The sequence below is a fragment of the Pimephales promelas genome, chromosome 18 (genome assembly GCF_988280905.1).
Source record: "Pimephales promelas chromosome 18, fPimPro1.hap1.1, whole genome shotgun sequence".
Taxonomy (NCBI): Eukaryota; Metazoa; Chordata; class Actinopteri; order Cypriniformes; family Leuciscidae; genus Pimephales; species Pimephales promelas.
The window spans coordinates 3,246,149-3,272,952 of NC_142786.1; the positions used below are offsets into that span (position 1 = coordinate 3,246,149).

Genomic DNA, 26,804 nt, shown 5'->3' on the forward strand with positions numbered 1-26,804 from the left:
AACCAACAAGAGTGGATTAAACATGTGCAAAATAACTGTTACATACACATACTGATAAAAATGTAGCATACTACTGTTTGTGAGTGTATAGTGTTTCACATAATATATTTTTTTAAAAAGTGTGCAGTATACAGTAGGGATGGGAAATGAGAAACAGTTCTTAACCAGAATCATAAATATTTAAATAAATATATAGAAGAACTGAATGATGTGTTCAGATGTTGATTGCACTAACTTGATTAGTGTTTCTTCATACTAAACACTATACTTAACATATTTCTTTAGTATATATATATATATATATATATATAGAGCATTCAAATGTTTGGGATTTAAAAAAAAAAATAATGCAAGGATGCATTAAATTGATCAGTAAAAAACATTTATAATGTTACAAAAAATGTAAACGCTGTTCTTTTGAACTTTCTATTCATCAAAGTATCCTGAAGTTTCCAAAAAATATTACAGTAAGCAGCACTGTATGAATGTCTGCTTAAAATTTAGCTTCGCAATCACAGGATTTAATTATTTAAAAATTATTTAAAAATATATTCAAATAGAAAACACATTTTAAATTGTAGCAATATTTTACAACATTGTTTTTACTGTATTTTTGATCAAATAAATGCAGCCTTGGAGAGCCTATTACATGAGGACAAATATATATATATATATATATATATATATATATATACATATCGTGGCCACTAATTTAGTGTTTATTTCCACAACTTATTAATTTGTTCCCTCCTCTTAGTAAATCATGGCCATGTTGAATTAATTCCTTTCCTCACTTTGATTCAACTTTAACAAGGGAGCGAAATATTACAATGTGGACATGATGAGCAAAATGAGGGAACAATTAGTAAAAAAATAAAAACACACATATAAAAAAACATAAGCCAGAAGCATTAAGTGAATTTGGAATAAGTAATAAATAAAATTCTGTTACTTTCCCATCCTTAGTATAGTGTATAATGAACAGTATACTATACAGTAAGCAGTATGCATTACAATCTGAACACAGCCAGATACATTTTACGAATACTTAACTATTGCACAGCATCACTTATTTATATAAATCGGTCAATCCGCATCAAATTAATAAGATCAGATTAGTCAGTTAAATTAGCACATATTATATTATGTTTTATGAACACTGATAAATAATCAGCCTTTCAAATCACACACTCAGGTTAAAAAACCCACCACCAGCACCACGACCCACACCACAGACTGAAAATGATGACTGGAACACAAAAATAAGAAAGAAATGAAACAAAAATAGATATTTCCACCACTTACTGGACCACAAATAAATAACCATCACAGACTATGATGCAACAATGTGAGCGCTGATCAAAAAGTGCACGGAAGTAGAGATTACCCACGATGCAACACAAGAACAGGGGGTTGTGGGGTGGGGAAGTGAATAAGAACGGTGTGAGAATGACCATCGATCAGATCACCAGGCACAAGCACAGGCAAGCAGGCCACCAGAAATGAGCAAATCAAAAGTAGTTCATGAGAAAACACAACTGAAGAACCAAAAAAAAAAAAACAGACGGAGGGTTTGGGAGGTGAAACGCGGGAGCCGCTCCGTTCTTACTTCTGCAGGGCGAGTTCCAGAGCGTGGCCGAGGACTTGGACAGCCTGTTGTTAATCACAGGCTCCGTCTGCCGCGGCAGGTTGACCGTGGAGGCCGAGCATCTGCCTGCAGAACGCAACACAGAGAGCAGAGCGTTCATACTGACCCCGTGAGTGACGGCGGGACGGGGCGCACAGCTGGAGCTCTTGCGGGAGGAGGCCGGGCACTCTTGCATCGACTTGTGATCATGTAAGATGATCGTACATTTAAGATGTACAGTAAATTACCACACAATGCTAACAAGGTGACTAAATTTTAGGCATATGAACGCAGACCAAAGTTGGTAAATATTTAGATAAACTACTGTTCAAAAGTTTGGGTCAGTAAGATTTCTGTTTTGCACATCATTTGATAGTAAATACAGTTAAAACAGTCTTTTTTTAACGTAATTACAATTTAAAATTAGGGCTGTGAAACGATTAATCGTGATTAATTGCATCCAAAATAAAAGTTTGTGTTTACATAGTGTGTATAATTATTTTGTATACATAAATACACACACACATGCATGTATATATTTAAGAATTATTTGCATGTATATACTTAATTAACCCCTTAACGTCTGAATTTATATAGCTGTATATAAAAAAATGTTTTATGTGTGCCTTTTTGCCTTTAAGTAGATGGTAAATAATGTTGAGATTATCAATTTCACTTTTGCACAATAAATAAATAGAAATTTTGGTATGTTGCAAATCTGCAACAGCGGGCATAATGGTCAATTTGGTATGTTGCAAATCTGCAACAGCGGGCATAATGGTCAATTTAATATGTTGCAAATACTTTCTCATTCTTACTGACCCCAAACTCTTTAACAGTAGTGTAAACTAGAGTATCCGGGGTAAATCAGCACTATCCTACTGACAAGACCAGCATTATCACCAGCATTTGTTTCTTTATTTTTATGGATGATGTTTTTTAACATGGCATCCTGGTGTCCACAACCAGCTTAACCATAAAAAACATTTTGGTCATCCATCATTCCCAGCTCCAACCAGCATACTTGAAATTTATAAGTCTGATCTGGTCTTTTCAACAGGGTAGAACTGTACAAAGTGATCCAACATGGATGGCATCACTTCCTGTAACACACTGGTCACTAACGACATCCACATTTAATTAGAGGAAAAACAATAGACTTCTTATCATTTGTGTTATAGTCCAATGTCATACATACAGTAGACACATCAACGCCCATCAATGTGATGTTAAAATCCAACACTAACATCTCTTTAAATCTCTTGGTCTAATAATATGGAGAAAATCACATCTTAGCGAGAGAAAGAGATGATATCACAGTCATTTGCCTACATACATCCATCACAGCTGCTCCACACCAGAAAAAATGGTTTTAAAGAATATAAACCATACAAAAACCATAGAAATAAACCATAGAAATGATGTTGATGCCAATGATTAGCAAGTTTTTGTCGGTGAAACCATCATAAGATGATTTTCCCTCACTTTTTGATGTCTGTTTGAACTTAAAATGGATCAACAAAATCATAACCAGATGGTGACGCCTATTAACCATCTACCAAAAATCTCAGCACTCTGACACAGAACAAACACTGCTCAAGTCAAAAACAATATTGTGTACACATAAGTTCATATCAGGTTCTCTTCTCCTTCCTGAGTATTGTTTAAGATTGATATAAAGATATAAAGTTTGTCTTCTAAAGTTGTACGAGACTATACATTTTGACTAACAGCCCTTACTCTCTCTGCGGGAGGTCTGGTTCAAACCGCCGGCCCATGACCACCTCTGCTGACGGATCTCAGCCCACGTTTTTTTGGTTGACCTCTTTATGGCGGATTCATACCTTTCCTGCGGAGAGAAGGATGAACTTGTTACTTTTTTCACCTAATAAGAATCTGAATCACTTATATATCTGGAACAGAGTTCATCAGATTTGAACTATCGACTTTAAAATTTGAGACCTAACAAGCTGTGCATTGCAATACTGTATGTCACTTGCTCAATGAACATTATGTTTGCAGCTGGTTTGTCCTCCCCATCCCTTCCTGAGCACATGGCGTCTCCACACCTTATTCTTCTCCAGTTTCTGCCGCTGTTTCTCCTCCAGCAGAGCTCTTCGTTTCTCTGTCTTCAGTCGTTGTTCCTCCAACTTCCTCCTCCGCTCTTCCAACTGGCTCTCGCGCAAACGCCGTGCCTTCTCCTCCTTCTCCAGCCACTGAGCTTTCTTCGCCGCTGAGAAAAAGAAGAGAGAGAGTTTTTGGGTGATGCTGCCTACTTCTTCTTATATTTATAATTAGATATCATAAATATCGTATAAAAATGTGAATATCTTAGCTATTGTTTGACTGTTTTACGTTAATAATCACTCACAACTGTGCAATCTCACCCATGGCTGTTGATTTAATCACCACTAAATACTTTTTATATTTATAAATCAGTGCTTGAGGAGAAACTAAACTGCTAATAACTCTGTGTGTTCAGCAGTTTGACTTCAAAAACAATTAAAAACCAATCAAAGCTCTTTATTTAAAACCCCAAGCACGCTGAGCGGCAGCTGGATGCATTCTGCTCACAGGCCCGATTTAAGGAACACAAGAGACATCACACTGTGGAATTTCCTGTTTTTCAGTCCCTCAACCATAACTAAGTCTACACACACACACAGTCCAGATGGGATTTGAGTTGAGGAATACAAACACTGGGGAACTGCTTCCATTCACAACATTGCTTTAGATCCATGTGGGGCGACTCACTGTATTTACTTTACCCTGTTTCATTTCAACAGCACATCCACTTTATACCACAGGAAATGCAGTGACTCAGTAATAATAAGATGAGCTGTGACTCACGCAAAAGCCATTTGTGAATGAGAAGCACTGATTTGAACATAATTTGATTGAATATACTAACATGACAAAAATCTGAACACAAGAGAACATGTATCTTGTTGATTAACATCTTTTTAGACAAGTAAAGTAAAGGAGAATATAGACAGAGAGACAGACAGACAGACAGACAAGTAGATAGATAGACAGATAGATAGATAGATAGATAGATAGATAGATAGATAGATAGATAGATAGATAGATAGATAGATAGATAGATAGATAGATAGATAGATAGATAGATACAGATAGATAGATAGACAGACAGACAGACAGACAGATAGAGAGACAGATAGATAGATAGATAGATAGATAGATAGATAGATAGATAGATAGATAGATAGATAGATAGATAGATGGATGGATGGATGGATGGATGGATGGATGGATGGATGGATGGATGGATGGATGGATGGATGGATGGATGGATGGATGGATGGATGGATGGGTGGGTGGATGGATGGATGGATGGATGGATGGATAAGACAGATAGATAACACAGACAGACACAGACAGACAGACAGACAGATAGATAGATAGATAGATAGATAGATAGATAGATAGATAGATAGATAGATAGATGACAGAATAATACATCTATTTTTATAATGCTATATATATTCACATGTGTTCTTAAAGGTGCCATCTGTAAAAATTGAGGTTAAAATATCCCAAAAATGAGCTACACGCATCAAAAGATTGAGAAGAAATAAGGTTGATGATGTCATTAAAAAACTGACACGTTATAGTGCTGCCGAGATATTAATCTGAATTAGCATGCTAAATTACTAGCCCCGGCCCGGCAGGTGTCGTAATACCAGTTTCGACCATGGGAGGCGGTATGGGGGCGGGCAACGTTAGCACCAGCCAAACTGCAGTACACGAGTGAGTCGCGCTCGCGCCAGCTTGTGTTTACTTGAACCTGACGTCAGTCGTGTGGAAAATACAGCCCACTACTACATTTCAGTTCAGGGAAGAGTTAAAAAACAAAAATTGGTCGATATTATGCATGAGGAATACATTTTGGTAAGTTGTAGCATACTTTATCTTTTAACAGTGTTCGTGTTCTTTTACCATTAGCTAGTAGAGATGATCGGTTCACGTGTGCTAGGGATCTGTCGTGTAAAGCGCCAATACTGTATTTATTGTTTGAATTGCATAATAAAATGAACAGAATCTGAGAGCTGAGATCGGTCTCCGTGTCCTTTTCTGTGCATGACAAAATTGATGTGTGGCGTGAGAGTGTGTGAAAAGTGTTGTGAGAGTTGGCAGCTCTGAAAGACGCTAGCGTGGTCCACATCAGGGAATGCTGTCTGTCAAATTAATTCAAACTAATGATAAAAAATGTAATATGAACAAATCGAATATCATAAAACTAGAAATAATAGCCTGGGCTTTAATTTTCCCATATCGTCGAAATGCACCGACTTGTCTATGAGACGGCCCTTATAATTTAGTATTGAGATGTTGTTCATTTAGTCTCTAATCTCTGAAAATCTCCAAATGCTCCACGTGAAACTGCGGTCTTCCAACCTTTTACTATCGTGTCAATTGATTTGATTAATATGCACGAGGGAGACAGAGCAACACAGCACTCGCCCATATTGTTTGAAGACATGAGAGAGCGCGTGGCCGTGGAGGTATTTCTGGAGGTATACTGCCCCCATCTGGTATGGAACATGTTGTATGATTTGATTTTAAATCCCAGAGGGCACCTTTAACATTAACTTAAATAGTCTCTTATGCAAACTATTTAAAACTGTGTGGCAGAGATGTGGTTTGTGCTCCGAATAAGTAGACTTACTCTAAATCCAATTACATAAAACCCTATTCTGTTTTGTATCCTTCAAAATAAGACGATCTCAGCCTTCACGATAAACCACTGGTCTCAGCTGCAGTGAAACGCTAGCGAGCTAAACACGCTCACTAATCCTATTAGTTTCATACAATATGCCATATGACAGTGCGACTGAAAAATAGATTTTATTCTCAGTCCAATTCTATGTAGCAGCAATCCAGCATTACAACGCTCGCTTCATTCTAACAGCTAAGCTAGGTTTATATCTTTGTCAAGCTAAGATGTTTCGTCCCAAACTACAATAAACCCTTTATGTAAAGCCTACAGCTGTGGAGCATGACTGGACGTGTCGACCTGATAAACAGCTGGCTAGACATTGAGGTTTATCTGAGTTTCTCCAGCTGAAAGTGAGCTGATAGCCGAGCAGGCTAATCATGCTAATGGCAAAAGTAATTACAGCTAATCTGAGAGAGCGGGGCATGGCTAAATGAACTGTAATGATGGCACATTTTTCACCCTGTGCCTGCAGGGATCTATCAGATAGTTAAAAGCGGAGAATACGAGACACACATGCATTGATTTATGAAAGCTGCTGCATATGGGAATGATGAAAAATGTAGCATTTGTAGCATGGGATGGCATATGTTGCTATAGATGTTAAAAATAATGGGTATAATCTCGGTTAAAATGCATAATCATAGGAAACAGGGGAAACACAACAATAGGAAAACAATACATAACAACAGGGATAAAGTATTATTGTGCATACATGAGGTAATTTTCAATATACTATTCCTTAACCATAATGGTTAATGAAATTGTGGACAAAGAAAATTGGACACGAGATGAGAAAAACAAAGAGCACAGGCCATGAAATAAATGGAAACGATCCACTTAATCAAATGATTGATCCTGTGACGCATCTTACCTTGCTCCTGGGTTCGCTGGTCTGCAGCAGTAAACACAAATCACAAGCACATCTGTCAGTCACATCAGTGATGCTGCTGACTTCACCGAACTCATTAGAAACCAGCCGGCTTTATATTGGCAGTTAAAGTTGCATTAATTACAAACTGTGTTGGAATAGTGTATAATTGAGTTAACTATTATTTGGCTTCACTCTGTAGTCTCAATAGTCCCTAATTATATATATTTTTGATGTACTTCAATCGCTACTAGATAGATGTTTTGTGTGGTATAACCACATCATTAGATCTACAGGGCAGGACAGAAGCTGTGTTTATAAAGCCTCACCCAGATATTTGGCCCGTTCCTCTCGCCGCTTTTTGGCCTGTTTCTGTCGTTGCTCCGAACTCATCCCATCTGCTGAGAAAGAAGCAGATTAACCTTTAAAATGCACTTTTTGTAGCTTTCAAAGTACATTAAAGTTGACAATGACGGAAGAGTGTTGTAGTGTTGCAAATAGTTGTGGAGATACCAAGTTTTAAAGTGTCAATAGTTCAAGTTCAAGTTCCTTTATTTGTACCCAAAGGTAGATTTTGTCTACATACACATATATGGAAAAACAAAAGAGAACATATCACACCTCATTCAAACTTCAGACAGTAAAAATTCGAAAATTACAAAAAAATGTAATAAAAAAAATAAAAATAAAAAGTTCTTATCGGTCCAGAATAGATTAAAACATACATAAAAAGCAATAATAAAATAATTAAAACAAATAAAACACCTGTGTAGAGTATAATTATGACCTCAGTGTATTCCTCAGTCACAATACCCATGAAGTTTGGGGTAAAAAAAACACTCTTTGTTTAAAATGTTAAATATTGTAAATATTATAAATGTATATTACAAACATAATATTTTAAACATACAATATTCTTATATTATTATAAATACTGTATCAAAAAGTAATAACATTAAAAATATCTCTAAAAAATGATAAATGATAGGACAAATACAATTTGGTTAAATAGTGCATCAATTTTTCAAGTAAACATTCATATATACAGTATAAAATGTATGAAATATCTTTAATCTTTGCTTGATTGTTAGATATTATATATTAATGCTGACAGTGCTGTCACATTTTGACAGTAAATTAGCTGAATTTTATTTTATTGATAAATGGCCACATTTTGGCAGTCAATCGCTATAATTTATGTATAAAGGTACAGTAACAAAAACATGTGTGATTCTAAGGATTAGAGAGAAAGGAAGCATAAATAACGATATTCTAAGTAAAAAATGCTTCAAAAAGTGTAAAGTATGACGCTTTTAATCTGATGAGAGCTGGTCGACATGATACCTAAGACATTTGCTGAGTAATATGTCTCTCAAGCTCCCCCTCTTCTTCATTTATATTTCCTGGTAAATTAGAGGCTTGTAACTGACATTTTCCATTTTCTTCCTGGCCTCAGGAGTGAGCCGATTCAATCTAGATAAGAGTGACTCCGGCTCTTTAACTGCAGAGATGGTTTAACCCACGGGATTAAAGAGAAATATGGAGAGTCACACAGTCACAGGTAGAGGATGCTCAATTCAATTAAGACGCATACAACAGTGTTTCATCTATGCATTGTTCTTCTTAAGCACGTCCTCCTTGTAATGAAATTATATATGCAACTCTTTTCCCAGAGAATCGAACTGTTGCTATGGCAACCGGTCTGTCCCGCGCCCACCATCGAAAGGACCTGACTAAGCCTTATACACTCGAGACAGTTCGAGAACACTCAGCGAATATTCCCGAAACACACACACCCCAAGGTTCGCTCCCTGCTTTGATGCACGGCCATTTCCACGTCTCGCCCTCTTCACAAACAATGACTTGGCTTGATGCCACGACCGTCTGATTAGGACGAATTTAGAAAGGTCTTTTTAAAGTCAGTCTGATGGATGTTCAAATGGATGAAGGTCTATAGATGGATTCCTCGAATACGTTTTCTCTTTTCATCCTTCTACTATATGAACTTTGTAAATAAATGAGTCAAAATGGTAGTTGTGCATTTGTGTTTTGAATATGAAAGTAAGCTTTAAGGGTTTGGAACGGCATGAGGGTAATTAATGACAGAGTTTTCATTTTTGGGTGAACGGTCCGTTTCACAATCACGCACACGTGGCGACAATTGTAAGTGAAAACTGTAATGCATATGAATCCAATAAACCAATACCAGAAAGCTAATGAAACACAGTTTTTGAGACGCCATCCCAGTACCTTTTTTTGCCGGTGGGTTGGGACTGGATCCGGGTGTGCTGACTCTTGCATCGGATCTGATTGGTTCTGTTTTTGAGGGAGGGTCTGTTATGAAGGATGAGTCTGTGACCGTTGTGTCGTCAGCTTTCAGGATCTCACTGTCCAGCTCATTCTCGTTCAGAAGAGTGCCACTCGTCTCTGGAGGAGATGTGAGAACTGAGAGAAAGAGAGAAAAAAAAAAAGAAAATTACTTACAATGTAGAGATAAAACAGAATTAGCTCTATAGCAGATGAAAAGAAACTGGAATGCACTTTCAGCTAATCTTAGCCTGATATAATACAGTATGAGTACATGAACTTTAGCAAGAACTTCAAAAGGAATTAATTCTGAAAGGAATTAAAACTCCAATCATGCTTTAAAAATGAACTAAAGATTTACCAGGGTAACAACAGTTTCCAGCAAAACACTATTCTCGTCATTTGACTCGCCGTCACTTGCATCATAGTTGATGCACTTTTCAACATTGATACTGTTATTTAAATGAATTTAATAATATCAATGTTGTTTTCTAGCTGCTTTATAACTGAAATGAATTTACTTTGAGACATTGACACTGTTAATGAATTGAACTAAACCAACATTGAACTAAATTGAGCTGAATAATGACACTTGTCTTGAGTAGAGCCGCATTACAACTGAATAAAGTCGTTTTTATAATCAGATTTTGCAATATTAACATTGATATTTTCCTGTTTATTACAGTGAAGCTGCTTTGAAACAATTAGTATTGTATAACGATATATATAAATGTGACCTGACTATCATTATCATAAAAAATAGAATATATATATATATATATATATATATTATTGTTATTAACATATTTACAGCGTATATTTCAGTTTCTTTATGACGGAAAGGGATATTTTGGTCTGTATCCCTCCTTAAATCTCTAAGGGACGTTGTTAGATGTTACATCATCTACAAACTGTGCAAAGCAGTAATCATATGCAGATACTGAAACTATGGTTACCATAATCAGAATATATTAAACAACATCATGATTTTGAGCATAATTCCCTGCTGTGTATCAACCAAGAATCTGCAAGGATGTTAATACAGTATTTTTTGTGTGTCCCGCATGCAGACGTATCAGATTTTCACTTAAATTCACTGTGCAGAAATGATCTCTGCTTTCTCGCTAACAAAACACTTCACCCCCATTAATAGGGCATTAGCATCCTGTTCACACTTTACTCATACCTAAAATATGCTGTGATCTCCCTCCTGCAAGATGTTCACAGGAGAAACACAGCAGAGAATAATTATCCTCTTGTGTATCTCTTTTCTCTGAATATAAAGGTGTGGATGAGGCCTGGAGGAATCACTCGCTACTCTAATGTCAACATTAGCATCAACATGCACTAGCTAGCCAAGCCACTTCACAGGGTCTTTAACCACAAGGCTACACCTTTCAACATAGTGCTTTCATTAGTTAAATGCAAGTGTTAAACCCTCCCCCATCGCTATAATAGATTTAGTGGCTTCTGGAGGATTAACCGAATGCTATACTGTAGAAATGCACGACTGCAGCCCTTCAGATGAGTTTGGATAATCGTGGCATGAATGTAATTAAATAACAGGATCAGTAGTGACTGCTCATTTAACAGCTGACTAAAAATGTTTATTCTCTTCATGTCAGATGCAGAAAAGAGCTTCAGACACGTTGAAGGTCCACTGGCGCAGTGAGACCCTCAGGAGAGGATATTTGAAGGGCAATTAAAGAGCTGGTGTGTCTCGGGTCAACAGCTTCATCTCGGTTTCAAACAGACAGTGTGTAGCACAAAAATAAATACATGTCTGACCGTTGGAACAAACCAAAGAAAAATCGAATTCATGATGATTTATGGTGATTTTATTTCCGTTAGACCTGTGTCTACATTGACGCTGATGCATTAAAGTGGAGGGGCTCCCCTGTTTCAAGATGGCGGCTCTATTGACGCATTCATTCCAATGAACTGCCGTAGCCAAGGTGACGTCTAGTGTATATGTCTATGGTTATTTACGACAGTACAAGTACTCCACAGCGACTCTAGGGGTCACTGTTTGACAACAACGGAATTCCTACATAGTGTACCTTTAAAGTAACTACTTTTAAAACATTATTTTTACATTTACAACAAAATATCAGTTACTTTTTCAAATAGGAAACAAAAGTTACTTTGTTTTTCCTATTTATTGACTGACACCTATCCTGTCCTCATGTTGAGAGAAATCAGGAGTAAATGCAGAGGTGTTGTGTGCACATATTGGATCTAGACTAAGTGTGAGCATGCATTTACTCATCTCACTCACACAAAAATGTCCTATTCTTCTGCCATCCAGAATAAATGGTTTGTTCAAGCTGCGTAATAGCTTATATTAGGGTTTCCCATCAGGAAGAACTGCAAGTAGCAAGTAAAACCATTTTGTGAGATATTTCCAAGTGGAAATGGATATTCAATAAGAAAAAATGTTGAAACATAAAAAGTAAACATTAACTAATCAGGAATCGTTCACAAAAATATTAAAATAACTTGAAAGATATGCAAGATTAATTGTGCAAATTAAATGAAAGATTTAGATATGCAAATTAAAATTTACTACGTGAAAAAAAAAATGTATTGTAGTCAAAGCCAGCCAGGGTGTCCCAAGTTCGAGTACCGGCTCGTGGGCCTTTCCTGATCCCGTCCCCGTCTCTCTCCTACTTCCTGTCTACTCTATATTATCCTGTCCCGAAAACACCAAAAAATGTTAAAGAACTACTTAAAAATTGACCGCTGACCTTGTGTCAATCATATCTATTGTGTCACACCAAGTCCAAAATCATTATTTAAATGTTAAAACAGTTGACTAGCATCTTGACCTCTGACCTCACAGGGTAAACACGAGGTCAGCGAGGACCTAAACATCCTGTTTCGATTAGAGGACACGTCTGTGTTTCTCCAGTTGTTTCTGAGGTCGATGAGTTTTGTGTCTTTGACTGTGCAGCTGTCGTCTTCTTAGGGCAGACCTCATGACAGGAAGACAAAAAGCTTGACTGCCTACACAAGTGGAAAGACACAATCGCTGAGCTTTGCTACTGTAAATAACTCAGAGTGAAACATATGCCATGAAATAAAGTGCGCTGTTAGCAATTCGACCCTACAAACATTTAGCCACACATCAAAGTCCAATGATAAGTGCCAGCTTCCCCTCCGTGCTCTTTTTAGAGGGACTCTAATTCCCATGTTCAGTCTGTAAAGGTTAGCAGCAGGGCAGTGTCTCACCATCGAGACCAGGGGACAGTGTCTGCGTTAACAAAGAAACGCCATCTGTCCCGGGAAAGACGCAGAAAGTGTGCCATTTTTCTTCTGCTTAGAAACAGATATGCTCACACTAGTAATCAGATGCTAAATTACTCTCATTTGGAGATGGAATTAATTAGTACTTCACAGAAGCAATTAGGCTGGTACATAAAGCATGTTAGATGTGAGATACCATAAGCAGACACTGATTTGCTATCAGAAAAATACGGAAAATTTAGGACGGAGATTTAAATCTGTCAGGACGCCTACTGATCGCCAAAGTCAAAAGTTCAAATCTTCCTCATGAAAACAAATGCAGCCTCTTTAGATTTCCAATGATGTGTTAGACTTCCAGAGAATGAGTGCAAATACCTACCATGTATTAAATACACAAAAAGTGGGGAACATGGGCAGATGAAATCATTTTAGGGGGCAGAATGGTCTTCTTTAAACTGTTAGTTGGGCCTGCATGATTAATTTAAATAAATAAAAAAAGAAAAAACTCAAACAAAAGTGAATCTTTAGGGGTCCAAGTGGTTTGTTGCCAAAATAAAAGCTCAATGGTTTTATGTTTTAAAATCAAGACATTAAAAAAAAAATTAGCAAATATAGAAATTTTACAATTTTAAAAATTTTACAAAACTCAAATAATAATAACAAAATTTTTATACAACTTTTTAACTAAATTTTATCAGAAAAAATTGATTGTGCTGCTAGGGAAACTAAGGGAGAAGTTTATTTTAAGTTACATTTTTCTCCTTTGATTCGTCTTGGTGGCTCATTAAACCTAAACAAAAGGTTATCAGATTCATAAAATACAATGGGAAATAATTTTAACTGAAATTTGAATTTATAGTAAAAGTTGGGGTATGGTATATATAAAAATGTACGATATAAATAATAATATGTATAAAAAACAATTAATGAAAGATAGTTGAATTATTGAAAGCTAATTAATGTACAACCAGAGATGGCCAGTTCAACAGCACTGCGATATAATGATTATAATGTGCTAATTATAATGGTTTATGTTGTCTTATTCACTCAGAATGGCAACAGTAACACATAAGAAACTTCACAAGATGCACTGGGGGGAAATTTTTGTGAGCTTGAAAGAGAAAGAAAAACATTGCATGTGATCCAGGGATGAGACAATGTTTGGGCAGAGGGACGAAGAGATAAAAACAACAGTAAAACCCAAGACTAAAGCATACAAAGGGTTCGGGGCGTGTCCGGGCAGATCTTCTGAGACGCAGCAAAGGAAAACCTCACCACAGTGACGACAGGTCTGAGAAAGATCTCCCTGACCCAACTGGCTTTGTGTTGCAATACATTTGGTGTTACAAAGAAGAGGCCACAAGGAGGAATCTTCCTCCTGATAATGTGATTCATGTAGGCAGTCCTTTAATCACAGCAGAGGGCATCACTCAGCAGACCTGAGCTAAACACACACACACCTGCGTATGAGTATAAAAGTTCATGTGACGGGCAGTCACTGATCTGTCAGGTCCACTGCAGACCGATCGAGTTTCACCTCTAGCTCACAGTAAAAATAGACCCCACAATCCCTCATCAGCCATAAAAGGAGAGAAAACTCTTTAAAAATATGAAAAATTATATAGTAGATAAGTAAATACAATGAGAGAAAACTATAGGCTACTTTTCATGCAAAACTCTGTTGTGGGTGGTTGCTAGGGTGTTGCTATGCAGTTGCTAATTTGTTGCTAAATTGGATTGGTTGTGTAATAAAACTATTAAAAACATTTTTGTTCATTTAAATAAAGTTTTTAACTTGACCTGTCAGCCTCGTTGTTGTTGCTGCACTGGTTTTCGTTTGTGAGCTTTGATCTTTCTGTTTTTAATCATTATTTATTATCATTCCTTGTTGTTTATACTGATAGCTTACCCAACATCACACATTAACCTTACATTGCTAGCTTCTATCTAAATCGTTTTTGGTAGCACAACACGCTAGTAATTCGCTAGCCTGTTAGCGTGCCACCCATGCATTCTCTATTTATTCATTTTATTTCACCACACTCAAAGAAGAAATGGTTCTATTTAGAACCAGAAATGGTTCCATCCCCCGCTTCATATATGGAACTCCAAAATGGCTCTATATAGAACCTTTTTTTTTGGTAAAAGGTTCTATTGGCCAAGTATGGAACCCCAGGGTTCTATATAGAACCCAGAGCAACCCTTTTTTTAAGAGTGTATAGAACCTTTTCGGGGTACGTCCAAATACGTAGCGCTGATAGAACCTTTTAAGGTTCTATTTAGAACCTTTTCTTCTAAGAGTGACAAAAAGCACAAGTCTGAAAACTAAAAGCAGACTAAACAGGCACCACAAAATACTACTTAGTAAACTTTTAGTCATAATGGTGTTGACTTGTATTGTTCCTAGGTGCAAGAGTTATTTTTGGTTTTGTCAATTTCGTGAGACATTTCTCCTAAAATTCCATTGGAGAATAAATAGACAACTAATTAAATAGGGCTATAAAATGCATAACACAGACAATTTATTCTTACATTTATGAAAAATGTTTGCGAACTTAAAATCAAGCAAAACTGGGCACAATTTGAGATCTCTTCACTCCCTTCAAAGATAGGATCTCACCTATCTAGAGGAAAGAATTGCACATTAACAAGATCCTATTCCTGGTTTTTCCTTTCCTCCACGTGATTATCTCTGAAAACCCTGACGCTTTAAATACACACCGCTGTAAAAGCACACAGTTCTGTGTTTTTTGCACTGGTGTGAAGGGCTTTACAGACACAATGGTGTGAAGTGGGTCAGCGGCCCGTCCGTGGCGGAGGGAAGAGCATGAGGCTCAGTGGATCTGGGTCAGCCGGACCTCAGGCATGTGTGGCATGCGTCTCTACTGTCTGTGTGGATGGCAACAGAGAACAACATGGCACACGGCCGTCAGAGAGCAGCGGCGGAGCTAAACAAGGACAGAGGGAATACTTCTACTGTTTACACTTAAAAATGCCACAAAGACTTGTTGCTAATAATTTAATTGTACGTGTCCTGCAGCTGATAAACTTCTTTTCAGTCTTTCCACATGGATCATTCTCAGGAAACGCTGCCATTTTTGCCTATTTGTGTCACAGTGACAAAGCTTACACAATTCTGGCCTGTTAGACTCAAAAGTTAGACTAATTTTTTTTTTTTTTGGATGGGGGGGACAAAGAACAAAAATATTGACTGTGAAAAATGTGATAATATCTGCTAGGTTATTATTAACTATTTAGTATGACCTTCAGTCATGCATGTAAGCACGTTTGGAGTTTTTCTAAGAAATTAATATTTTTTACTCAGAACTGATGCATATTTTTGATTAAAAACATTTATAATGCTATATATCAAATAAATGCTGTTCATTTGACATTTCTATTCAAAGTATCCTGAGAAAAAAAAAATTGTAGTTCCCACAAAAGATATGAAGCTGTGTTCAACTGTGTTCAACATAATCCGAAATGTTGGAAAAATTATTATATTATAATGATTTCTGAAGGATCACTGAAGACTGGAGTAATGATGCTAAAAAATCAGCTTTGCAACACAGAAACAAATTACATTGTAAAATATATGACAATGAAAAACTTTTAAACTAAAAAAAATTCAATTGTAATAATATTTCACAATATTACTGTTTTTTGATCAAATAAAATGCATAGTGAGCAGAAGAGACAAAAACATTACAAAAAAACTTAACGTTTGAAGGGTAGTGTAGGTTATTAATATACTTCCATTTTAAAAAGCGCACAAAGTGATACTACCAGAATTGACTCACGACTAATTACAAGCTTAAATAACATAATCGAATACTAAGAATTTACTCGTAAATGTTTAAGAACAGTTTATGAATAATCTTCCTGAAAATTTCAGGAACAAATAGTACCATTTCCTAAAAATAACCCAGTTATAATTCAACAGAAAGTGTGTATATTTGATGTTCCAAACAAAGCTGGAATATGACATGCTAAAGATCTGCGTTTCAATAGACAAAATAGTACAAAAACAGACTGTCTACTGTCTACTAAAGTGTTTCTATATGTCTAAAACTGAACATCTGTATTTAACTTGGTCATTTGATAATGCTAAGCACAAATTGAAGATAAACTTCATTGAAGATAAAAACATTCACAGCACTAGAAATACGAAACAGAGCAATAAAAAGCAACAGAATTACATGTTTCTATTGGGGTTCTTCTGAAGCATCCAGTGGAGTGGCAACAATCTGTCTCGCATATCAACATGCCGGATAAACTGGGTTACCCACATCTGCACACACACACACAGCCAGAGAGCTGGAGTCATCCAAACACCATTAATATTTTAACATCCCTGCATGCCTCCCCCTCAGTGAAGTCAGACACTTGCACAAATGGAAACTCAGAAACGGCCAATATCTTGATATATGACTGTGAGATTGTAGTGCAAGACTGAAGGTTTTCTTCAAACTAGACAGCTCATGGCACAAAACAAAAATATTCTCAATCCAACAACAAGAACCACATGGCCTGAACGGTTTCCCCGATCACAGACACAACAAACAGAACAACGGCGAGCGTTTTAACCCACGACACCCGTAAGTGTTTTAGTATTGCATCATTTGCTAATTGGTCTCCAACTGAGACGCTTCGTGTTTGTTTGGTGTGTGATCATCAAGATCAGCATCAATAAACACTTCAACTCATTCAGGGCTCAATGATATTCAAAAAACTTTGTATTTTATATGACAGAATATGTCATTTTTCAACAGTTCTTGGTGTTTTTATGCCGTTTTTTTTTTTTAGCAAACGTGCAAAAGCCTTTGACCTCAGATCAGTAAAAATAAGATAAGCCTCTTTAAGTGATTTTTATCCTTCTATACTAAAGCTGCCCTTGAGTGGTTTAATGGAAAGAGCATCCAGATGTATATGCATGCTTAAACTATGCATGTATGTGTGTAGACATAAAGGATGTCTTATGTGTGTGTGGAGGTGAAAGATGTGGGCACAGTGACTATGTTTATATGTGCACTGACCCACATCTACAGTATCCATCCACATGTTTTGGCAGCTCCCTTCAGAAGCATAGCCATGAAATATCAACACATATAATGTAACATAATACAATATATACAATATTAAGTAAACATTCTGAGAAATAAAAAGGTACAACCCCTTAAAATCCCATGCGCAAGAGTTCAGAATTATTTTTAAGAGCTGTGCATCATTACTCCTTCAGAAATCACTCTAGTATGATGATTTGCTCCTCAAGAAACATTTATTAGCATTATCAATGTTGAAAACAGCTGTGCTGCGTCATTTTTTAGTGAAAACCGTGACGATTCTTTGATAAATCGAAAGCTCAAAAGAAGCATTTATTGAAAAAAATAAATATTAAGTTACATTATAAATGTCTTTACTCTCACTTTTGATCGACTGAATGCATCCTTGCTGAATAAAATAATTAATTTCGTCTTAAAAACAAATCAAACTTTTGAAAAGTAGTGTATTCTAAACGATGATTAAAAAAAACGGCATAATTTATTTATTTATTTATTTATTATATTTATTTAACAGGGACAGTGTATGGCATGCAGCCATACCAGAATTAGCAACAAGCTAAATTTCATCTGTAGTCCATGGGCAGGAAAGAAAAACATACAACCAACAATCCAGCAACACATATAAAACCATAAATAAAACATCATCATACAAGCTTCATGAAACAATTGACAATCAACAGACACATATATACCATAAAAACATCACACAAATCGCCTCTCAGACAACAAGTTTCACATGATCAATGGGTACATGATTGTATAGATTTTAACCATAATTTCACTTTATATTTAAAACAATTGAATTTGAATTTACATTTTAAAGATAATCAAAACATGGAAATAATAATTCAAATATACAGACATTATTAATATTATGTCACAAGCTATTATAACATTTTTTACTGCAGAATTTGCCTGACAACAAAATTCATAACCTGAAATTAGTCCCAGAGAGAAAAATCGTGCCTCATAATTATACTCTGTGCAAATGCAATGTTTAAATTCAAAGTGAAACCGTACAACAGTGGTGTCAAGAAGGGTGTATCTGGGATTGTCCCTTTCATGTCTAGAAGTCTCTGTGTGCACTGAAGCAGAAGAGGACAGATATAAATATGTAAAACAGAGCAAACTGATGCTGTCTGTCATAACAGCTGAAAGTGTCAGGAGTAAATGCTTGATGACATATCACAGTATAATATATAATAATTATGAAAACCAGTGAAAAGGACTATGAACCACCAGATGGTTAGATCTCTGGACGTCTAGTGTTTTGATTCTGTAAACAAGAGAATGAATAATACGAACAATACACATTACCACCTTGAGCAAACCGCTTCAGAAAGGTCAAATTATTCCAGGTGCACCCTGCAATTAGAGCACTGTAATCTGCTTTTAGAGTAAAGTACCTGCTAAATAAAAAGCAATTGACTAAATACAACCAAACAGAGCAAAAAGCAAAGTGTTTAGGAGGAAAAGCCTGTGACACTCCTTACATTAGGAGCCACTTGATGCTGAGGTCATTTAATGGAGGACGGACAAGATGAAAGCGGAAATGACATCTGCTGGCCACCATGACTCGATATTTAAAACATACAAACAGAAGATCAGGCAGCGTTCTGTGAAGAGCAGCTAATATTACAGTCATCACATGACTGTGTCTATAATTACCTACGTGTATTCACACACACTTAGGGGAAAGTGTTAATCAGCGTTCCTGCTGCACACGCTGTGGCGGCACAAGAATCGCTTTGAAGGTCACCAGAAGCAGATGTGAGAACGTCAGGGAAACAACCCAAGAAATTCGGAGTCATGTCGGAGATCACGACACATGCTGTAGACTCTCTCCCACCACATCATAATAGAAGTGTCTCTTAGCAGTTGCTGTTTTAGATTGTATTACGACTGCTGAAACGCTTTAAAAGGTGTGGCGATGCTGTTTCTAGATCAGTGTTACTGTATGTGGCAATGATGATGAGCACTTGTGCAGCTGTGGCGCTAATATTAGTAGGCCAGTTCTGTGACCACACTGGAGCGGGACAGGGGACGGACGGGGTGTGTGAACACACACACAAGCACATGCTAACGACTGTTTTCTCTTTTTAAACACTCATGTCTCTCGTCAAAGACGCACTGATGGCTACAGCTGCTCGTGAACCGGTTGAGACTTCATATGTGCACCACACAAAGTTCATGCCAACAACCTAAACATACACTAAACAACAGCATCTGACACTTAACACACACCGTGTTCAACATATAAAACCACAGTCAGAAATAAACCTTTAAAAGTTTATTTTCAGAAGCTCTCTTTAAAAAAAAAAAAAAAAAAACGTATTACCTTATAAATTTATTTTTATAATTTTATTTTTATTCTTAAGTGTAGAACACATTTTTCTAACCCTATTTACAAACAACGAATGTCGCTTCATTTACATACAAATACTATATTTAAATAATGTAAAAAAATTGTAAATCTAAACAATTATGGCTGTTGCTTAAGTAACTTTTCAACCTTCATAACATATTTCCAAGACCCTTGTGTTGGTACATAGGTTCTTTATAGGCTATTATTCATTCATATATTACATTATTCTGCAACATTTTGTAGTTGTAATTAAATTATTGTTAATTAAACTGTTCTAGTAACTTAACATCACATTTTAATCATGCTGATTTTTGGAGGAGAAAAACTGAAATGGCACTCTTCATGTGATATTGATTAACTACATGAAATGATATAAATATATACATTTTCTAACCCCCATATCTTGAATTTTGTGATCATTCATAAATACATTTTAGGGTCTTGATGTTTGTCAATAATATGAAATATTTCATCCAGAAAGGACAAAACAAATGATAATGAATGAACCCAAAAGGTTCCATTTAGAAACTTTTTCCTGGATCCCTAAAGGGTTCTTATTATTGAACCCTGAACCTTTTAGGGGTTCCAAATACGTAGCGTTGATAGAACCTTTTAAGGTTCTATATAGAACCCTTTCTTCTAAGAGTGTGGTAAAATCACCTTTTAAGCACAACCTGTAATGGCATATTTGTTTTATTACAGTAAAATACTGTTTGACACTATAATCAGAAAAAAATATATATTTTAAAAGTGCGACCACTTGTTTTATAGTCTAGGACTCCAGGCACACCAGAGTCTCAACAGCCACACTTGTTGATTCTACATAGAGACCACCAACCCGGTAGACAAGGCGTCAAAAAATAAACAGAGCCCACGGACCATTGGAGTAAACTCTAAAAGTTCGCTTCAACAAAGAAAACACTGTGTCAGAGGATTAACAGAGCAAAAGAAAGCTTTGAAAACTTTTACATTCTCCACTATTCTGTAGAAGTTTAGGAGATCGCTTAATGTGCTTACAGAAATCTGAAAATCCCTTTTGGTCTGAAAGGATGAAAGAAATCAAACCAACGTACTATACTGAAAGTGCTGAGTAAAGTTTGCTAGAATGCCACAAGCTTGAATATAATGGAAACTAGACTCTGGGCATGTAACGTTTCTAATTACAAAAAAAAAAAAGACTGCATTTCTGCATAAATTAGCATATATAACCACCGTTTACAAATATTCTCTCAGCACACCAACAATGAAATGCATTATTCAGAAATAATTCAAAGTTTGACCTTATTTTCAGATCTCTGTGTTGGTAAAAAACACATTCATTCCGGTTCATTTCACATCTTCTGATCCTGTTTTCTCATGTTCTGACTCAAAAGGAATTCACACGCCCCGCTTGCGTAAGACGGAGACAGATTTCCCCTGTTTTCCTGCCGCCGAGAGAAGTCATTGTGCAACAGTGAAGACTTGATCTAATCACACAAATTCTCAGTTTGTTTTCATTTCAGCCTCTGCGACAAATCAGTTTTGCCAACCAAAACATGATCCTGACTTCCACGACTCCAGACGCCACACCTCATCATTGAAGCAGAACTGCATATTATTAAGATGATTAATCTTAATAATAGTAGTTTTTAAAAAGAAATGGCTCTGAGATCTAAAACATCAGTTCACATCATCATCATGAGCTTTATGAGGGGAACGAACTGCCAGATTATGGTGTATCTCCGTGTTAAATGACTTCATTGTCTGCCTATTGCTGCTTAAGGTTATTAAGAGGTCATTGAAAAGTCTGTTATTGATGTTCTAAGAGGAAAGGAGGACATACAGGTCATCTAGTGTCCAAGTAGAGCCGGATGTGCATTTCCTAAACTTCCAATGGTTGTATAAAACTAAAGCAAAATTGGACTCGAGAAACATCTCTCTTGTTTGACAACTCAAATCTTTGTACGTCTCAATTATATGGATAACTACTATTTAAAGGGATAGTTCAGACAAAAATAATGTCGTTCCAAACCCGTAATACTTTTTTTTTCATTTTCATAACACAAATGAAGGTCCTCCCTATAAGCAAAGTACGCAAGTTGTCCCAGTTGCAAGTCTTGCTCTAACAGATTTGATGCATGGGGCTTTGTGATTGAAGGGATAGTTAGCTTTGAAATTAATTTTTGGTATGATTTAGCTTACCTCAAGGGCATTCAAGATGTAGGTGTCTTTGTTTCCGCAGTAGTTTCAATTTTGATATTTTTACGTCAAACCGTTCGTGTCTATCAGTCATATAATGGAGGTCTATGGTCACCACCACAAAGTGGCTGCGGCCTCAGATCACTTGGACGTGGCTGTGGTTACAAGAGGTAAAAACTATATAAATACTTTTATCATACAAACTGCTCATGTCGTGTCTTAGGCCATCAATGTGTACTTACATTTACAAATCATTAAATCATGTTTAATCTGGACTTCTCTGTCCATTATCTTTGAGGTGGTGACCATAGACCTCCATTATATGACTGATGATATGACTGACACGAACGGTTTGACCTAAAAATATCAAAATTGAAACTACTGTGGAAACAAAGACACCTACATCTTGGATGCCCTTGAGGTAAGATAAAACATACCAAAAATTAATTTCAAAGTAAACTATCCCTTTAATAGAATTATAGTTTTATTTTTGATTTTGGCTTCCAGCAGTTATGAAAACATGTTGCCGCATTCCATACCTTTACTTTAAAGCCTTAATATACAAATAAGTCAGATCATGTAACCAGGCTGTCATAATATACAGTCTCCTGCCAGACTTGCACGATACAAAAAAAAAAAAAAAAAAAAGAGAGAGAGAGATGGAGCAAAACTGCTCTGAAAGAACAGATTGGGGGTCATTTAGGTTTTTTTTTTTTATAAATGCACTGACAGGAGCGCCTTAAAATTGTGCTTAGGGCCCCCAAAAGGCTAGGATCGGCACTGGGGTAAATAATTGATGACATAATTTTCATTTTTGGGTGAACTAACCTTTTAACCATGAAATATTGTATAAAACACTGAAAATGTATTGATCTAATGCATTGAAGAAACCACAAACCAAAATACTGATCAGCAGAACTTACAATGAACAGTCAACAAATCTCATATAAAGAGTAATTTTTCTAAAGACTGAGGACAATAATGCGTATCTGTTTGGTAAGATGGTCTGAATGGTTGCCATCTCATAAAAGTCTTGCAAATTCAATCTCTGACATTAATTCAGCAAATAAATATTACTAGAACACATACACTGTTGTTTATAGCACTACAATCCAAGCTGTTTCCGGGCAGATTTTGTAACTCTCTCTAGTTTTTGTCTCATCTTGTTGCTCTTCCGCCCACATAAAACTTCAGATTCAAGCCCCTGGAAACAAACATCTCACATTCAAATGAAATGCTTCCCTCCTCTCTATTCCTTCCTCCTCCCTTTCCTTTTCCGTCTTCCCACACGGTTATGACAAGCAGCTCTTGCCAAAGATACCTCCAGAAATAGAAGTCATCCCCATTACTTGGTCTACTTGTATATAACAACATTATGTTGGAAAACAACACACTTACAGTCATAATGTATTCAACATAAAATCTTACAAAATGTGGATATGTCACAAAGGATATTTTCCACTGAAAGCAGAAGTGATTTTTTTTGGATCTATATTTATCATGGCACATTTTGGTTATGACAACAATTGGCAATTTAGATGATTAAAATACAGTTCAAATCTATGGAAACTTTTCAGGTTATTTAAACTGTGAGTTTTGCTGTAGACACAGAAAATGATTTTAAAGCATGTCTTTTTTTAGTTATGGCAATATGTTGGGGAGATTATTATGAAACATGTTGCAAGAATCATGTGCAGTCTGCTGAGCTGGCCACTTTGGCTAGATATTGAAATTTCCAACCCTTCAAGACCTCTTGGGGGAAAGAAAGCAGGAAATATTTCGTCATTGGCTCTGAGTGTCTGAGAAGGAGAATATCCACGTCATTCATTACTAACACAGACAAAAGCCTTCAGCTTGAACAGCAACTCCATCCCACAGGAAATAAACCACGAATGATCTCAACTGGGCTTTCTTTTAAAAACGATTGTTCACTTTCTCAAGAGACATTTCAGCTGTACACTTGAGTTTATATGGTTCTTTGGAGATTTTGTGCATATTCATTATGAGCATTTTTCTTGCAAATTCTGCTGATTTAAATATGCCACGAAAATAATGTTAACTATTTTGTTTGAAATTACATACATTTAATTATAAATACAATACGTTTTATAACCTAAAGGATCTCGTAATAAGGCTCAGGCATCAGGTTGGTTTTTATTGCAAGACAGCAAAGATAAAAGATATATAACAGTATGAGCAGAGTACAGAAAATGTCTTCCAGTGCATGTGTGAGAGAGAAAACCTTTCAGTCTTTGTAGAGAGAGCCGTACTGTCTCATCTGTGATGGGGAAACTGTCCCTTTGAACAAGTTCAGTCTTGAAGAGTCTTAGTCCAGTGCCCAAAACACTCACTACAAAGCAATCAATGTTTCTGGATTCTCTCTCTCTCTCAGACTGCAGGACAAGGCCTCTATCAGAGCTGATAATAATAACGCCACACTGCTGTCTATGACTCAAATAGCACAAGGTGTGAGACATACAGCTGCCACTGATCTAGAATCAGCTTTACATTCAGAGGATGTGAATAACGGATACCAGAACAACATGTGGGAGGAACCATATCAGAACTGAATGGTCCTTTAAAAAGAAAGAATGAGGTTATTAAAGAGCTAAGAATGGCATATTACAGAAGAGCTTTAACATTCATCATCATTGTTGCTTGGCTGTAGCTTACTGTCCAAGACAAAAATGAAGAGAATGAGATCTGTTTTTAACACATCATCGCATAGGAATGCATTTACACTACTGAGAATCCTCCTCTTTTGTACATTATTATAATTTAGGGCCACGCTGCAAGTGTGGTATACCAGGCCAGCTCAAAATAACCTTTTTGAATTTTACATTTTAAATCCACCTGCGAAAAATAACAAGAGACAAGAATGTGCTGCTCAAACTAAGATCTTGTGAGATAATGACTATGTCTCCTTAGCATAACACACACTGATCTACTGGCATTACCTGCAAACACACATCTGGAAGCTCTGACCTTGCCATTAAAGGTGATTTATGAGAGCACTCTAGTAAAACCTTAGGGATCGCATCCTATTTCAGAAGACACTTTCATTCAAAGCTTACTGTGCATTATGAATAACTGAGGTTAAATGACACAACTAATAGCTGTAGTTCACGAATCACACCTAATGAGTTTAAACCACAGATCCATAACAATTATACAGAATACATTTTAAATACGATCCAATGCACAATTATAAACTAATTTCTCTATTTTATAAATTTATCCAAATTGATCTACATGAAATTCAAGTTGGGGATGTTATTTGACACAGACATTATAAAAAAAACAACAACTATCTGTCTTCTTAAAAGATATTAGGCCTATGAATATATGTCTAAATATTATTTAGTCTGAGAAGCAACGTTATAGATATAAGACTGTAGGTTAAAACGTTACATAATAATATATTTTTAATGATGTTGGCAACAAAGAAAACCTGTGAGCTTTCATTTGGTCCTGGATAATTACTGTAATAGACAGGTAGAGGGTAAACAGACGTGCGCGTGGATGTTTTTGCGCACACCGGTACTGCGCTTAAACATATGAAACCTATTAATGTATAAAGGAACTGACGGTTTTCTCCTGAAAATATAGTGAGGATCAAATGAATAAAACGACGAACATATCGTCAGAATCATTTTAGGTTCAACAAATTAACAGCGTTGACATAAGACGTCAAATTTTCCTCACAGAAATGCGAATAACCGCTATCCAGGTCACGCGCAGCTGGCCGCTACTTTTATCGTTATCTTAATGACAGGCGGCACATAAACATCCACCTTTAACATATGAATAGGGTCATACAGTAAATAAACACTATAAAACGACAGAAATGATGCGTACATATGAAGACTCCCCTGAAATGTGCGTCCTCTGACAACCCGTGCGTTGGTTTCATGGACATTTTGTACGTATTTCTTAATTCTAATTGTAAACTACATACCTTGGTCTGACAGCGTCAGTTTTTCTTCAAAGCTGCTCTCTAGAGCCTTGTTCTCCATTTTGTTCATGGTTTGTTAGTCAGTCATTCCATTACAGGGTCCAAAAGAGACGCGTAAAAAGAGGAACTCCCAGTTCTGAACACACCCGAATGCAGTAGCCCTTTAAATCTGATCAGCGACAAACAGTTGCGCTGTATTAAAGGAGAAAAAACGATCGAGGACTGGTTAAATTCGCTATTCCCACTGATTTGTGTGATCTCAGCTGTGAAAACTAAAGACAGAAGAAGAGGGGGGCCCTGGTCCTGGGCCCTGCCCACCACACAGCAGCCGCTAGCCGAATACAGCCTCTCTATGCGGGACGGTCTCTGCCTGTCCACTGGACCGCACCATTGACCTGCGTGGGGGACACTGACACACAGTTAGTACGTTTAAAAAGGCTACTCATGTTTATAT

The 26,804-nt window shown here is 36.5% G+C and overlaps 2 protein-coding genes across 9 annotated transcripts in view; one reads left to right on the forward strand and one right to left on the reverse strand.

Annotated features, from left to right (window-relative positions):
• map7d1b (MAP7 domain containing 1b) overlaps window positions 1-26,700 on the reverse strand; it is a 38,205-nt gene extending 11,505 nt beyond the window's left edge. Inside the window, exons 1-7 of one of the 8 annotated variants that reach the window (XM_039678606.2) lie at window positions 26,354-26,700; window positions 9,487-9,681; window positions 7,566-7,634; window positions 7,240-7,260; window positions 3,697-3,860; window positions 3,368-3,476; window positions 1,610-1,714 (exon numbers count right to left, since the gene is read on the reverse strand). In XM_039678606.2, the coding sequence (XP_039534540.2) occupies window positions 1,610-1,714; window positions 3,368-3,476; window positions 3,697-3,860; window positions 7,240-7,260; window positions 7,566-7,634; window positions 9,487-9,681; window positions 26,354-26,420 (730 nt within the window). In that variant the 5' untranslated portion in view covers window positions 26,421-26,700. Of the gene's footprint in view, window positions 1-1,609; window positions 1,715-3,367; window positions 3,477-3,696; window positions 3,861-7,239; window positions 7,261-7,565; window positions 7,640-9,486; window positions 9,682-26,353 lie in introns of those variants that run through there. The other 7 variants (XM_039678605.2, XM_039678609.2, XM_039678608.2 and 4 more) reach the window with 7 other exon arrangements.
• The window catches only part of LOC120483790 (E3 ubiquitin-protein ligase TRIM39), a 210,250-nt gene that overhangs the window by 160,304 nt on the left and 23,142 nt on the right, over window positions 1-26,804 (forward strand). The gene's annotated exons all lie outside the window — the stretch shown is intronic.